This window comes from Papilio machaon, chromosome 26 (assembly GCF_912999745.1).
Source record: "Papilio machaon chromosome 26, ilPapMach1.1, whole genome shotgun sequence".
NCBI lineage: Eukaryota > Metazoa > Arthropoda > Insecta > Lepidoptera > Papilionidae > Papilio > Papilio machaon.
This window is the reverse complement of record NC_060011.1, coordinates 2,800,449-2,816,096: the sequence shown is the minus strand read 5'-3', so window position 1 is coordinate 2,816,096 and position 15,648 is coordinate 2,800,449. Positions and strand designations below refer to the sequence as shown.

Genomic DNA, 15,648 nt, shown 5'->3' with positions numbered 1-15,648 from the left:
AAAGGATGGGCCTTAATTTTTCAGTATTTTCGTTGGAGTCACAAACTAAATAAGGGTGTGTCCACACTGGACAGGCGGGGCGCGTGTGTGCGAAGCGCGCGTTTATCTTGTTATGTCAGAGTTCCCCAGAGAGGCGCGTGTCTGAAATGGTGAAATATTAAAAAATAAACTCGCAACCCACGCCTCCTCTCTTTTATAGTGCTGTTCGTTATTATTGGCTCCTTGTGCAATTTACACACGTCAATATAGTCTGTTGTTTGGTTGCGATTTTGAGTATTACATATTAGTATTTTTTAAATCGCTCCATCGACTAGCTTATGCTTCAAAAAGCATGAAAAACATAGAAAACCACGATAATTAATTTCGTAATTCATAGGTAGGTATTAATAAGTCACTAAAAACGCCTATATAAACTAACTTAAAATTAAGAAACAACGTCACTTCTTCTAAATTATGATGTTTTTTACCAATTCATTCCAACCCTATTGCTGGGCTCGACGCCAGCAAGTCTCGCACTCACACAGGCACGCTGCCCGCACACTGATGCACATAGCGTGTGACTCACCTGACGGAGGGTGTATGTAGGACGGCTATACAGCTCTGAGAAATCAGGATTCCTTTTATCTGAAGCTTAAGAATAAGTAAATAATTAAATTACATTGCAATTACTTCGAACTTTAATGTAAAGCATTTGAAGGTATTTGAATTAATTTATTAAAAAAAAATACATATATCTATAACTGTTTTGAATAAGCAGATTCTGTTTAGCATCAGTACTTGATTTATTTTATCATTGTTTTTCGTACAGTTTACGTAGATGTACAATGTTTAGGTAAAAAAATGTATATGCAACAAAAGTACTAAGAACGCCTTATGTATCCTTTTTTAAAAATTACATTACATAATACAGAATCTTACATCTGAAAATGTATTGACTTAGTTTCCCTTATCTACATATCTACATAATGTTATGTAATTGTTACTAATTTATTTCTAATTTGATAAAAGTGAAACAGTCTCTGGTAATCTTATAACGAAGGGTTACCACACAGGTGTACGTTTTACGTTGCATATCGATTGGGCGCACTCCCCCGTCGCCCCCGCGAGCGTTTGCGAGGGAACAAGGGAGTTTGCTCTTTTATGTGCAGCTAAAAAGCCGGATAAATGCGGTTTGGGCTTCCGAGAACACAGGCCATGCCTCGAATTACTTACCTATGCATACATTATACACTAAAAAGTTATGATGATGTAAGAGATTATTAGAATGTTCCATCAGTAAATGCTTAATGCTGTATGTGTCAATATTTCCTAAATTAAAAAATCTTAAACTCTGAATATCCTTATTAAGGGACTGCAACAGTATGAATTTCTATCTTCAACTTGAAACCGACCTGAATTAAAAGTATTTAAATGCGTTAATCTTGCGTTTAAACTCAATGTATGGTCTGCGATTTTCAATAGATGTAAAATTACTCTCTGTATAAGTTATTACACATTGAGAAACGCATAAGAATGTAAGATAATAGAATTAGAGGGGACAGAATCTCACGCGGGTGATTTGACGCGGCCAATTGTTCGGCTCGTTGTGGACAAGTCACAGCGAGTTATATAGTACTTGAGAAAAAATCTCACGTTACATTATCTTATTTGGTCTACACAACATAATGAACGGTAATTTGAAAATGACGGAAGCATTATTTTCATTTATATGTCAAGAAAAATAATAACCTGGTTTCAGATTAAATTTTGGATGTTTGTCAACTTTTATTGTGGTGTAAAACGACGGCTTACGAATTACGTGTCGGAAAGAAGGAAATAGATACGATAATCTTCACAAGTTTTCATCTACTTTCAGAAGAAATTATCTCATCGAAAATTTCTTCGGTCTTCCGTTTTCTTTGTAGCCATCTTTGTTACTATTATACACAAATATAATTACTATAAAAAGGAAGTATACATATGATAGGTAAACTAGACTGAAACAAAATGGTTTAGATGTTATTTTGACACACGACTTTGACGACATAGAATCGAGAAAAAAAACAAAACCGACATTCATGTTTTGGCGCCTCTGACAGTTGTCTAAAGAATTCTCCAGTCACAAAAACGTATTTTCTAATTAGGAAGGAGCATAATAGATAATCAAGTACGATTGGAGCTGACGCCTCCCGTGCGGCCGCGGTAGGTAAGCTGATAACAACTCCCTTCGCCGCATACTCGGCAGATGAATCCAACATCCAACGTAGATGTGGATTTACTAAATATATCATGCTCTTTATCAGGAAAGACTTTTCAATCGAACCTCGTGATCTATTCGCGACCGTAATAATAACATTTTAATTTCTGCATTACCGGGATTGACACAGTATCCATAATATATTTGGCACCAACGAAAAGTTTCAGTGAAGACATTTATAGTGATTTTCACAGCGAAGTGATTACGAAGTTCACTTTCAACGAGCTATAAAAAAATCGCGTTTTATTTTGTACGTAATTCAGTAAACGAAAGCGTATTAACTTCGAGACACATCTAGACATTCTTATTCCGTTTAGCGACCGGCGCGTGCGCAAGAGATAACAGCGTTTCTAAGAGCACGCAGTTCGATAAGCCCTAAAACGTCTCGCGCGCCTCAGATAAAATTACTAATGTACCTTTTGTTGTCCTTACAGTGTTTAGTTGATGGCCACTCGATACACGCGACTCCTGTCTGCTAACTGGGACACTGACAGCTTTATGACGTCTCCTGTCGGATACTGATATGTTTTAGAATTACCATTAGCATTAGCGTAAAAATTTAAAGGATTTGAATCAAAATATCTTGAGTTAGAAAGAACTGTAGATTAACAGTATTTTTTTACTTTTTGAATTAGTATTTGTGACTTTTGCATTTAACAACAGCTTACGCAAGAGAGCTTTAAAGGAGACTGTAAATGTGAGGATTGTCATCAGAAGTGGTTTACTTCGGACGTTGACATTAATTTTCTTTAATTTCATTATTCCTTAACACTTATGGACCCATGTATGACAACTATCCTTTGTCAAAATTTTGCGATACCATATCCGTCGTACGCCGTTAACCGTTGTTCTATACAATTCGTAATTAGATGATGAATTCATTATAATACAGATAAAAGGTTTGTTCACACTTGCCAAACAATAAGTGACGCTAAGTGACAAAGTGGTTACGTGCCCGAAAATGTTCACATATTGACACCTTCGTAATGTAATGCGGGTGAATTGCGAACGTGCGATGCTCCTAGCCTAAACCTAATGGTAAACGAACGCCAATGCAGTGACGTGCATCTCTGCATTATTTGTTGATATGTTCGTAGAACTGATGTCGGGACGCGATCGCGGACTGAATATTAAATTTATAGTCGGAGAGCTTGATACGTTTTTGGTGAGGTTTGTATAAGTAATGAGTAATTGTTGTAGTAGCTCCTTAAGCACGGTTTGATTTGATTTATGAATTAAGAAATTAATTAACTGAAAACACTTAAAGAAATCGTATGTATGAGTAAGAAAATCATGTAATCGCACTTACCACTTCTAATCGGACCTAATCACAATAGAGAAAAATGTATTTTTGGTTATTTATTTTGTCCAAAAATTTCAAAAATGTAGCTCAACACATAATTAAACAATATGAAGATGAAGACCCTGACTTTTCAAGAATATTACTTATGACACAATATCTATTTACTTCGTTTCATGTAATTAGGTTAGGATCTACTGTGAAAAGGTGTTTTTTTTATTTCGCCTGTCTTAGTTTATAAGCTCTGTGGTGACAGCGCGCCGGGTTGGTGCGTATAAATTCATCAACTTCAATAGTTCACATCGTTTGGTCACCTCTTTACCATACCATCGTTTTGACGTGTCAATTGAACTCTAAAAGGTGTCTTTGTTCTCTTTTATTATTCAAATTATTTATAATAAATCTCTTCATTTAGTACATCTTTATTCTACTGTTAATAGCCTTTATTCCCATTAAGATTAAGAAGAGCGTTGGTGGCTCAGGGGTTAAGCACTTGACTTGCAATCTGCAGGTCCTGGGTTCGAATCCCGCCATGTACCAATGTGTTTTTCGAGGCTCGATTTACATATGTACATTTATCCGACGTGTTCTTACGGTGAAGGAAAACATCGTGATGCAACCTGCACATATCTGAGAAGAAATTCAAAGATATGTGTGAAGTCAACCAACCCGCACTTGGCCAGCGTGGTTGACTATGGCCTAGTCACCCCAAAACTTGGGGTAGGCTCCGAGCCCCTCCAGTGGGGACGTATAGTGAGCTGATGATGATGATGATTCCCATTAAGATAAAGTTCAAATCGCAATGACAAAATGTTGGAGTAGTGGTATGTTAACATACATAAGTACAATGTACTAATAATAAGGACATATCTAGAACGTGATTTGTATATCATATAGGTATGAATACTAGTTTTAGTCTAGGTTGAAAAATAGTACAAACTCTTAAATTAGGCAACGAGAAACCAATGATGTTCTTTAAGGGAGACCGACGGTCAGTCTTTGAAGTGAGGATATAATAAAGTCTATATTTACCACAAGTAAACTTTAAAAAAGTCATTAAATATAACCGTTGATTTTTATCCGAAACATATTGTCATTTGTCTAATTCTTTTTAAAAAGTAGGATAAAAATAGATAATAATAACGACCTGCTACACGAAAGAGTTACATATTTATAGAGATCCCATAAGAGATGTAATAGTTTTCGTCGAAAAGATATATATGTGTTTGTATGAATTTCCGAATGAAAAAGAATTAGAAGTCACAATAAACAGTATCCATATTGGAGTTATAAATGTGCACCACTCGGAGACATTAAATGACAACTGAAGTTTTAATGAAGTCATTGAGATTCTATTGAACGAATTGGAAAATGACATCATTAAATTAATATTATCATTAATAAGTTAATTTATTTAATAACAACATTACCAGGTGTACTCCAAAGTATGGAGAATAAATTTCCCTTAAACTTCAACCACGTTAAGCGCATATTAATTATACCATTTTTTTTAAATCACGCAACTACTTGCCCAACTTATTACTATTGACCCAGATGCTCAAATTACCACAATATTTTTTTATAAAGTGGTAATGTTCACACCGATATATAGTTCAATTACTTGAGTACGCGTTTTTACGGTTCTTGAGCATTATGTAATACGCATCTATTATAGTTGAGCGTAACTCTTTATTTTTGTGATGCTGTTTACACAATTAGGCTGCACTAATCAGTTGCTACATTTTTATTGTTGTGACCCCGCCTTTATTTTTTTTTTAGAATGTTAAAAATATTTAGCAATTTGTAAGAGATTTATGATGCAAAAGTAAGTGGATATATTAAAACCGAAAAACGAAATAGGCAATTTTTTTTAATCTTGATGTAATGAAGCTACAGAAAATGTTTAAGGGATTATCAAAGTAGAATTCCACTGCACATAAATACAAATGGAATTCACAGAGGCAGTGGAATTCTATGGTAAATCTTTGCCGATATTGATTCCTATAAAAAGTATTTTATCTGTACGGGAAAATATAAGCTTACCTAAAAGCGTATGTTAAACGAACGAGTTATTTGACTGCTGGCAAACCGTTTAATTCTGTATTAATTACACGTTAACATGCTAAAGACACGATTTGAATTAGTTTCACTTTCACGCTACTTATACAGTTTACGTAAAATAAACCCGGTTCGTCTCATGTGGGATGTGATAATGGTGACCTGAACAAATGGAATGCACATTGTATCCTTCCTTCTATCTTTCTGCCCTTATCCCTACGGAAGGTCGACACAGTTTGTAACTCTTTCTCGTATATTATGTGCATTACTATTCTATCAACCGTAATATCGGAGTTCACTCCCATCTTACTATATTCTCAGCGTACTAACGTACGTGGTAAGACTTACGTTCACGAATAAAGTTATTTATCTTAAACCTCACTTAAGTTCTCACAAACCCATCTGAAGTCTTGATCTGCAAATGCAAATTTAATCTGAGCAAAAAAAAACAAATGAAAAATCTCTGTAAATTCTTATGATAATGTTAACAAACTCATTGAGTTAGCTATTTGTGCCACTAGAGATGTGACTACGCAGTTCCTAAGGTGACTTGTTCTTCGTCTATATATACCAACTTTGAAAAACATGTGATATTTATATCTAAAAACGAACAATGACATTATAATTTCAAAACAAACAATCCGATAAAGACATAACATAGAACCAGCTATACAACGCCCTATTGTTCCCGTGGTCGAGGTACTAGGGTCGCAGAATCATCGAACAAATCGTCATCTTGAATTCACATCACACGTGTGCGGGCGTCGGCGACCGATCGTCGGTATTGGGCCGATCACGAGCTCATTGTCTGCGCCAGCGCGTGATGCACTCCTGGTCGTTGGATCACGTCTAATGCCCATTATGTCGGCTTTAAGAAATGTTCCCGATTCTAATTTTATATCCGTCACGTATAATTTTAATGATGTTCATGACCTGGATCAGGACTCCTTTGTATGTTTATATTACATTTCATTAAGCTACAAAATTAAAAAATAAACTTGAATTAATATAAATGTACAGTGAGAAGCAACATTTTTGATGTATCAAATTACACTCAGTATCAGAACTATTGATTATTACTTCGATCTTGAAGATAAGACTGAGATGACAATCGCAAAAAAATGTTGCAGTTCGTGTTCAAAATAAAGAAAATTAGGAATAAAGACTCGTTTTGTATAACTACAACCCCACAATCAATCTATTAATCAACATTGACTCACGTTAGATGTTTTAAAAAGTCCATTCGCATCATTGATCCTGATTAAATACGTTTAGAAGGCGCGTGCGCAGGCGAGAGAGGGCGCTATCTATTTAATGAGCTCTGTGTTTGCACCACACCTTTCGTTTGGGGGAAGCTTGATAAATTGTATCGTGAGAGTAATGAAAGTTTTTTTTTAGATATTTATCTGTACGACGCAGTAATTGATGGTTCTTGGTTGGTATACAATCAAATACTTTACTAGAATTATAAATTAATGTTCAAGTAAGAAGTAGGTAAGTAGTTACTTAACAAGACAATATATCGTGAATGAATCTGTCCGTATAATATCTATAACATGAAATAACTGATGTTAGTTTTATATAAAAACTAGCTGTAGCCCACGACTACGTCCGCACGGAATAAAAGAAAACTTAATAAGTATCCTATGTGTTCTTCCTGCCCGTTTTCACCAACTAGCCTTTACAGTCGTCTCTAGAGTCGATTCTTAGATAGGTGCCTCTTTGTTTAAGGGTCTCTAACCTATATCTAAACCAATTCTGTACTTAAGAGACTCCTAAACGTTGGTGAAACGAAATTTTTCCAAGGCCCCCTATAAGTGCTGCTTATGATAAACCTAAATTTAGGGATGGTTGGTAAAAATGATCCCTAAGTATCTTAACTTTCTACCCTAAATGTTGTTTGTTTACGATATCCTTGCATAATTTGACTTAACACAAATAAGCAAATGCATATAATAATACTCATATTAAAAAGGTGTAGATTTCATATGGAATATAAACAAAGTTGTAGCTATGTGGTAGAATTATTCATTAATTTATTTAAAAGGGGGAGTCATTTGGAACGTTTTTCGTTTAATTTCCTCCATCGGCTACATCCCGGTGGGATGTGATTGCTATCTCACGGTGTTTGCGTGTTTCGTTACAGTACGCTTATAAACTACCATTACCACAGCAACTCACGCATTCGCCGCGTTTTACGATCGAGTGACAATACCATTACAATAAGTGGAGTTTTGTACTTTGCTTTCTAGAAGCTTAGTGTTGCTATTAATTTTTGGTATGTATGTATAGTATTTTAATATAGGTATGTATTTAGATTTTCATATGATAAACTATAAAAACTACGAATTATTTATTTTTATTATGTGAAATATTTTAGGAACTAAACGCATTCAGCCTGATTCATTTCGGTTACGTCTAACTTGACCTACAATCTAATAAACAATTCTTTTATAAAAAAATATATTAAATATTATTTTCAATAACAATGGTAGGGGCCAACCAACCCTGGCGTGGCGCCATTCGGTGTTTGTACTTATGTCGGCCAATTTGCTGATTGTTAGGGCAGACCGCACTGCAGAGCAAATTGTTGGAGTGGAGGATGCCGTGATATTGCACTTTAATCAGATCTAATGAAGGGATCACTATACCTTTACACATTATTTTAAAAGATTAGTAACTATTTGACACCTTAGCTATGCTTAAAATCCTTTTAAACTTGTCTAAAATCATTAATTTGCATTGGTTATTAGTGCATCATCATCATCATCAGCTCACTATACGTCCCCACCGAGGGGCTCGGAGCCTACCCCAAGTTAGGGGTGACTAGGCCATAGTCAACCACGCTGGCCAAGTGCGGGTTGGTTGACTTCACACATATCATTGAATTTCTTCTCAGATATGTGCAGGTTGCATCACGATGTTTTCCTTCACCGTAAGAACGTCGGATAAATGTACATACGTAAATCGAAAATCGAAAAACACATTGGTACATGGCGGGATTCGAACCCAGGACCTGCAGATTGCAAGTCAAGTATTAGTGCATATTTTACTAATATTATAAATGCGAATGTTTAGATGGATGGATGGATCGCACGTTAAGAAAGCTGTATCTGTTCATACAGCAGAGCTTTTAAAACGCAACGCTTTTTTATTGAGCAGTGTTGCATTTTGAGTGCTGGGCGAAGGAAACAAGAGTGAGTTTAAATCGTTTGTCACTCGTTAGCACCGAGTTTAACGCGACGTTAAAAAAACGCTCGGACGAATTAGGGCTTATAGTCAGATAAGAATTTATGATAGTGTACTAAAATAAATTATTATAAGTTTCAAATTATTATCTAATAAATAACAAATCTAGACGGCTGTTAAAAATGATCATATAGTTTTATCACTATGTCTACGTTTTGCTTAGTGAAGCGATCAAATATACTTTAAGATAATTAACAACTCTATAAAGCGCAGTAAAACTAGTAAATTTTAGTTTGAGACCATATTTGAAGGAAGTAAATTAAATTAAATACATGTCATAAAGTGCTTCTTGATATCTTTTATAATATTTATACCTATAAGACCATGTCAGAAAGACCTTATACTTGGCAACCTACAACTCGTAATGATGTTTGCTAACTCTCCCCCGAGATATCGCGTCGCGTTTTACGGGAATTAAAAACATTACCCCCAGTTCCACCTTCATAACTACCGATAATAATTCAAATTAAGACTTTATACCCTAAAACATAGAGAATAAATTTGAAAAATTAGCACCGAATTACCGTTTGTATAAACGAGTAATAAAAGGTATATTATAAAAATAAAACCCCATTTTATGAGATTACATCTAGATAAGTAAATTAATTTTGGCGCGGTCGACACCCCCGCCTAATACTACTCTCTCTTTGCAACTTACTTGTATTTTGTTAGTTTTTTTTACTGAGTAGATAGACTCAAAGTATAGTATACTTTGAGTGTATCTACTGTGGCCCGAAAGCCAAACCGTTGTCAATCTTACAAATATTATAAATGCGAATGTTTAAATGGATGAATCTCGATGATATTTTGTATAAATGAACTCGGTCTGCAAGAACACATAAGCTACTAATTAGGTTTTGTTTTTAAGTCTGCGCGGATAGAGTCGCGGCCGACAGCTAGTAATGTCATGTACACACGGCTAATTTTCAAAAGAATAATAAATGATCACTTGAACAGCTTTCCCGCCAATTTGGTGACTATTCGATTCTTTTACCACGGTTGTACAGTCAGCATAAATATGTATACATTTAAAACCAATACAAACTTGTATTTGTATACGCCTTCGGTTTTAAAAATTTGTATAGTTCGTGTGCTTCCGACCATAAATATATGTTACTAGCTGTCGCCCGCGATTCCGTCTGCGCAGAATTAAAAAAACCTAATTAGTAGCGTATGTTCATCTATACAAAATTTCTCGAATTAAAAAGAAACTTAATAAACAGCCTATGTGTTGTTCCAGACTATGTTTAATATCTGTATCAAATTTCATCAAGATCTATTCAACGGTTCCGGAGATATCTTCAAACAAACGTCTATCCATCTATCCGTCTAAACTTTCGCATTTATAATATTAGTTAGATTGACGCATAAGTGCATACATATTTTTGAAACTGAACTGAAAGCCTGTACAAGGGACTAAATTTTTGTAAGTGTTTACTTAAGCAGCTGACTGTACGTACTATGATGGTTAGAAACGATTTTTGTAATTTACTTATAACTTTTAATACTGTTGTTTTCAAGCGATTATTTTTTTTAATAAAAGTAAATGATCTTTTACCATAGACAAAAAGACCGACTTGCTGGCGGAATTTTTAGTGTGAATGGAATTTAAAAAAAATCTGATTAATTTAAAATATGATCACACAAAAAGTATTAATAGTAAAATAAAACTAACAAAAGAAAATGAATCTATCATATTGTGATTCAGCGTGTGCCTAATTTGACACGCCCTTGTATCGAGATTAATAGGGGGAAGATAGGGGGCGATGTTTAGACTCTGGTCTCCATAGCACCGGGGGTGGGACAGTCAATCTGTTTGTCCACCAGGGGGCGTTCAAATACCACATCTCGAGGGGGACATTGTATCATCTGATAATGCAATCTAATAGAAATTATAGCAAAGGTCAATTGGATCATGAAATATGATTTAATTTGATTAAACTATAAAATATTAGGTCCTTACATATGAAATTGGCGTTTTGTATGGGAGGAAAAAAAGTCGAATATTTTTTAATATAATATATTTAATTAATCAAAGTATGAACCATTATTTTCTATGCACTTTTGCCATCTCATAGGTAGTTCATTGATCCCTTTACTAAAAAAACCAGTCGGACGGGAATCAATAAAATCTTTGAAGACGATTTGGACTGCCCCATCGGAGTTGAATTTTTTCCCTTGCAAGAAGTTATCCAAATTTCGAAAAAAATGGTAATCTGTTGGAGCAAGGTCCGGGGAGTACGGAGGATGTCTTAGACTTTCCAATTGAAGCTCTTCTAATTTAGTAGCCGTCTGTTACGCAGTGTGTGGTCTAGCGTTGTCGTGAAGCAGCAGTGGCGTGGAGCGATTGACCAGCCTAGGTTGTTTAGCCGATAGCTTTTCCATCATGGTTTGCAATTGCTGACAATAGACATCAGCCGTAATAGTCTGGCCAGATTTGAGAAAACTGTAATGAACAATACCGGCACTAGTCCACCAAACGCTTACAAGTAACTTTTTTGGGGTTAATTTTCGCTTGGGGCAGGATTTGGCTGGCTGGCCAGGATCCAACCATTGCGCTGAGCGCTTCCGATTATCGTAAAGAACCCATTTTTCATCACAGGTAATGATTCGGTTTAAAATACCTTCATTATTGTGCCGGTTTAGTAATGTAACGCAACAGTCGACGCGCGTTTGCCGGTTTGCTTCAGTCAATTCGTGAGGTACCCACCTTTCAAGCTTTTTAATCTTCCCAATTTGCTTCAAGTGAATTAAAACAGTTTTATCACTAACATCGCAGCCTGCAGCTAACTCGGACGTGGTTTGCGATGGATCCGCTTCCACAATAGCCTTCAACTCTTCATTATCAACTTGAGTCTCAGGCCGTCCACGGGGCTTGTTTTGCAGATCGAAATTTCCAGAACGAAAACGTTGAACCAAAAACGAACTGTGTTTTCTTTTGCAACACGACCGCCATACACATCATTCACCCTTCGAGTCGTTTCCGCAGCACTAGTGCCACCGTGGAACTCGTACTCGTAAATAATGCGATATTTTTAGTTTTCCATTTTGTAAAATGAGTGACGCAAACAAAAAAAAACAGAAGAAAAAAAACAAACGAATGACGGTCATCGAACCACAGATACATGAGTCTATAGCTGTACAAATTTGAATTTGGAATTCCTTACCAAAGAGGAGAAATTCGTGATTAAATTGGCCAGTACGAAAAACGCCAATTTCATATGTAAGGACCTAATATAATGCATAAATCTTTGAGATAAAAACAGATTATGTAACAAAAGACTGGAACTATTATCGTAATTTGACAGTTCGATTTATTTTTACACCGCAGACGTGATAAAAAATTATAATCTATGTTCTTTTAATGTCATGTAAATTTGACGGCTCTATTTTCAGATTTTCACATCACAAAGAAGTAAAATGTCACCATAGCATGAAAAAATACTGACTGTTTTTGCCAATACCATCAAATCCATCGGCTCTGGGTATAAACAAAATTTCAACAATGGCGAATTTCAGACTAGGTGAATATGTTTATCAAAAAGAAATTCCAGTGGCCAAAATTAATAGACCAGTATTCGATGACGAATTCCTTGCTATGAAAGAGCATTTTGAAAATGAAATGCGTAGAATGGACCAGGAAATAACTAGATTCAGGTATACCGTCATACACTTGATTTAATGCATGTTGTACTTCACAATAAAATATCACAACCACACAAAGACGAGTAGTGTAAAAGTACTTTAAAAGTTGAATTTAATTTTCGTTTATCAGATGAATTATAAATCCTATATATAAATCTATAGCTAACTATACGGATTCATACCCTACAGATTAAAATGGGTACGTCTCATAACAGATCGGTTAGACAAAGAAAAGAATACAAAAAAGTTGAAAAAGATCAATCAGTACCGCCAATATGTGTAGTGGATGTGTGTATAGGGGATGTGTTCTAGAGCAATGTCTTATAATAGTCAGCAAGAACTACGAGATAAAAAGTGGTCTTATGTTATGAAAATACCTGTACTCAGAATATTTTAAGCGGTCCCTTAGTGTAGAATCTTTATACTTCATTAACACTTAGAGACTCCTTTCATTTCATGACTGATTGCAATACACACGACACAACTAGTCTACAGCATACGTTATAAAATTATAAGGACGCCTTTTTCCTTCTATAGTTTTACATCTATTCTCAATATCTAAAGAATAGCTTGACGACTTGTCGATGTAAGCCCTAAGGCGAATTGGGTAATGAAGTCACCAGACAAAAAGATAAGATAGAATCATCTGCCATTGCGAATATCTATCAGCGGTCCCTTCGCCGTTTCGGCGAATACAGGTGGCCGCTTGCTCTTTCGCTTTGCTCTTTTTATTTTCTTCTCGTAACTATAAATTTCTATATATTGTTCATATTTCAGCACAAACCTGACGAACCTTTACAGCATGGCATCATCACACTGTAGCCTAAACTCATCACAGTCCCAAGTCCCCAAGGTGCAGCTCTCCAATGAAAGGGACCTCCTAAAAAACAGTCCTCTAGTAGTTGGCGAAGGTGAAGATAAGAAACTCAAGTTACAATTTGACCTCAGCCAATTCGATCCTTCGGAGGTTTGTTGCTTTTTGTCACCTAACCTATTTTAGGTTACAAAATAATTTGTAAATATAAAATACCGACGTGAAATAACAACTTTCAAGTAACTTGACCAAGAAATTGTTACAGTGGGATTACACTACCAAAGTTCAAAATCCTAAAAAAAAAAGATTTAGTTAACTATGTTTTTGTACAATGTGTCTGGAGAGTGTAAACTTACGGTTTGGATATGCAAGCCATTAATCTTTGAATAGTTTTAATAGTATTTTTTAAGTACCTATATCATACAGTAACAAGCGAGCAAGCGGCCACCTGAATTCACCGAAATAGCATAGCGACCACTGCCCATGGACATCGCATTTTTGAACGTCCTTAGTCAAAGCCACTTCATCTTCCCATTCTTTCCTCATAAGAAAAGTGTGGGAAGGAAAAGGGGACTAAAATGAAAACTCTAGCATGCACACTCGTGAGACGAAATGCGGAATTTTTTCCACTTCACTCTTGTCTTCTGTTTAGTACGCAAAAGCCTGACTCTTGACTCTTTTTAGGTAAAAGTAACAATAGTTGATGATATACTCATGGTGGAAGCGACTCATATAGAGAAAACTCCGAGTATTACAATATATAGAGAGTACGCGAGAGAAGTGCAGCTCCCGAAAGGCCTGGACCCTGACGCAATATATTCCAATCTATCAAGAGACGGAGTACTAACAGTGCAAGCGTCATTGTCACAAGCACAGAGATACCCAGAGATTGAAGAGCCGAGAAGAGAAATCAAGATGAATAAGGAATCCGGAGTTTGTACCAGAGTTGATGTGGGAATTTAAATAGAAGAACTATTTGACATTGAATTAAACATAACCGGAAATAGTATACAGACTTGAGTATTTTAAAATCGGGTATTAAACGCAACTAAATAATACCTAATATAGTTTCATTCATGTAGATTTATCATAATAAATATATAAGGCAGGTCTTTGAGTGTGATTTTAAATCTACCAAACATTGTAATTTTGATTTATTTCTAACGGCACTATTTTCTGAGTAAATTACAATTATATTTTTTAAGGAATAATCTAACGTTTGATATACTTTTGCAAATTGTACTGAGGTCATTTGAGGTAAGCATAAGTCGATAGAAGTCGCGCAATTACGTGGCGTCTTCTGGGAAACGCGCGCCGGTTGCCATGACGACGCGCCGCATCAACACACCAGACACGTGTGAATATCCAGGTGACCTAAATATGACTGCGATGTACTGAGACCTAACAAGATCCTTGCATCTGTCTGATAGGCACAATGGATACCTTCCAAATATTCTTAAAAACAACAGTTTTAGAAATCCACCCTTATCCCACTCACGCGGGGTTGGCGCACAAGATTTTATAAACCTTAATGTTGTAACCGTAATAATATTACTGAGCTACCTTCTAGTAAAAGTCTTGACAAAATCAGTCCAGCCGTTAGGAAGATTACTAGGAACAAATGCGAACATGCGGACATACAGACAAACATTTAAAAACTTGTTTTTTCATTATAAGTCACCGAAACACCTACATTATATTCGCGAAATATGAATTGTACGGTTATACCGGCAATGAAAACAAGTTAAGACCTATTTCATATGACTCATTTCATCAGATTTTTATTTTGTAATTATTCTCAGTGTACCACAAGCTTTACCATCAGTAGATCGATGTGTGCGTGTGCTGTTTATCTGGCGTCCACGTCACCCGATGGTATATACTGATACTGCGTAATGACAGCCGAGGTCCTTGTGTGATAATCACAGGGGATATTTATACTAGTTGGACTTTGAAAGCTTTTTAAAAAATAAAATATAATCATACTTAGGAAATCAAGATTTAAAAAAAAATTAGAAAAACTAAAAAAAAGCAAATGTATTGACAACCAGTATCCACAAGCTTTAAAACACAATGGAAACTGGCGACGACCGAATCCAGAATTTGTTGTTCCTTGTATCATAAAATATTTAAATTAAATTACACATGAAACGTTGCGTAATTCCAAATGTGCATTATAAGAACGCATCATTTGCACAATATAAACATATAGAAAAAAACCCTGACAATCAAACCGTCAAGTCGAAAAGGTGTTGAGTTAACAACGGTACAATCGATATATTATCCACATTACCCACCTGTAGTGGGTGCGTTGCAAGGGGTGTCTACGCAGTACATGTTTACTCT

The 15,648-nt window shown here is 35.6% G+C and overlaps 1 protein-coding gene across 1 annotated transcript; it reads left to right on the top strand.

Annotated features, from left to right (window-relative positions):
• Positions 1-12,270: 12,270 nt before the first annotated feature.
• On the top strand, positions 12,271-14,345 carry LOC106718758 (alpha-crystallin B chain). Its single transcript, XM_014512924.2, has 3 exons — positions 12,271-12,500; positions 13,266-13,455; positions 13,987-14,345. Exons 1-3 carry the CDS (start codon positions 12,349-12,351, stop codon positions 14,263-14,265), a joined length of 621 nt encoding a protein of 206 aa, XP_014368410.2. The 5' UTR covers positions 12,271-12,348; the 3' UTR covers positions 14,266-14,345.
• The last annotated feature ends 1,303 nt before the right edge of the window (positions 14,346-15,648 follow it).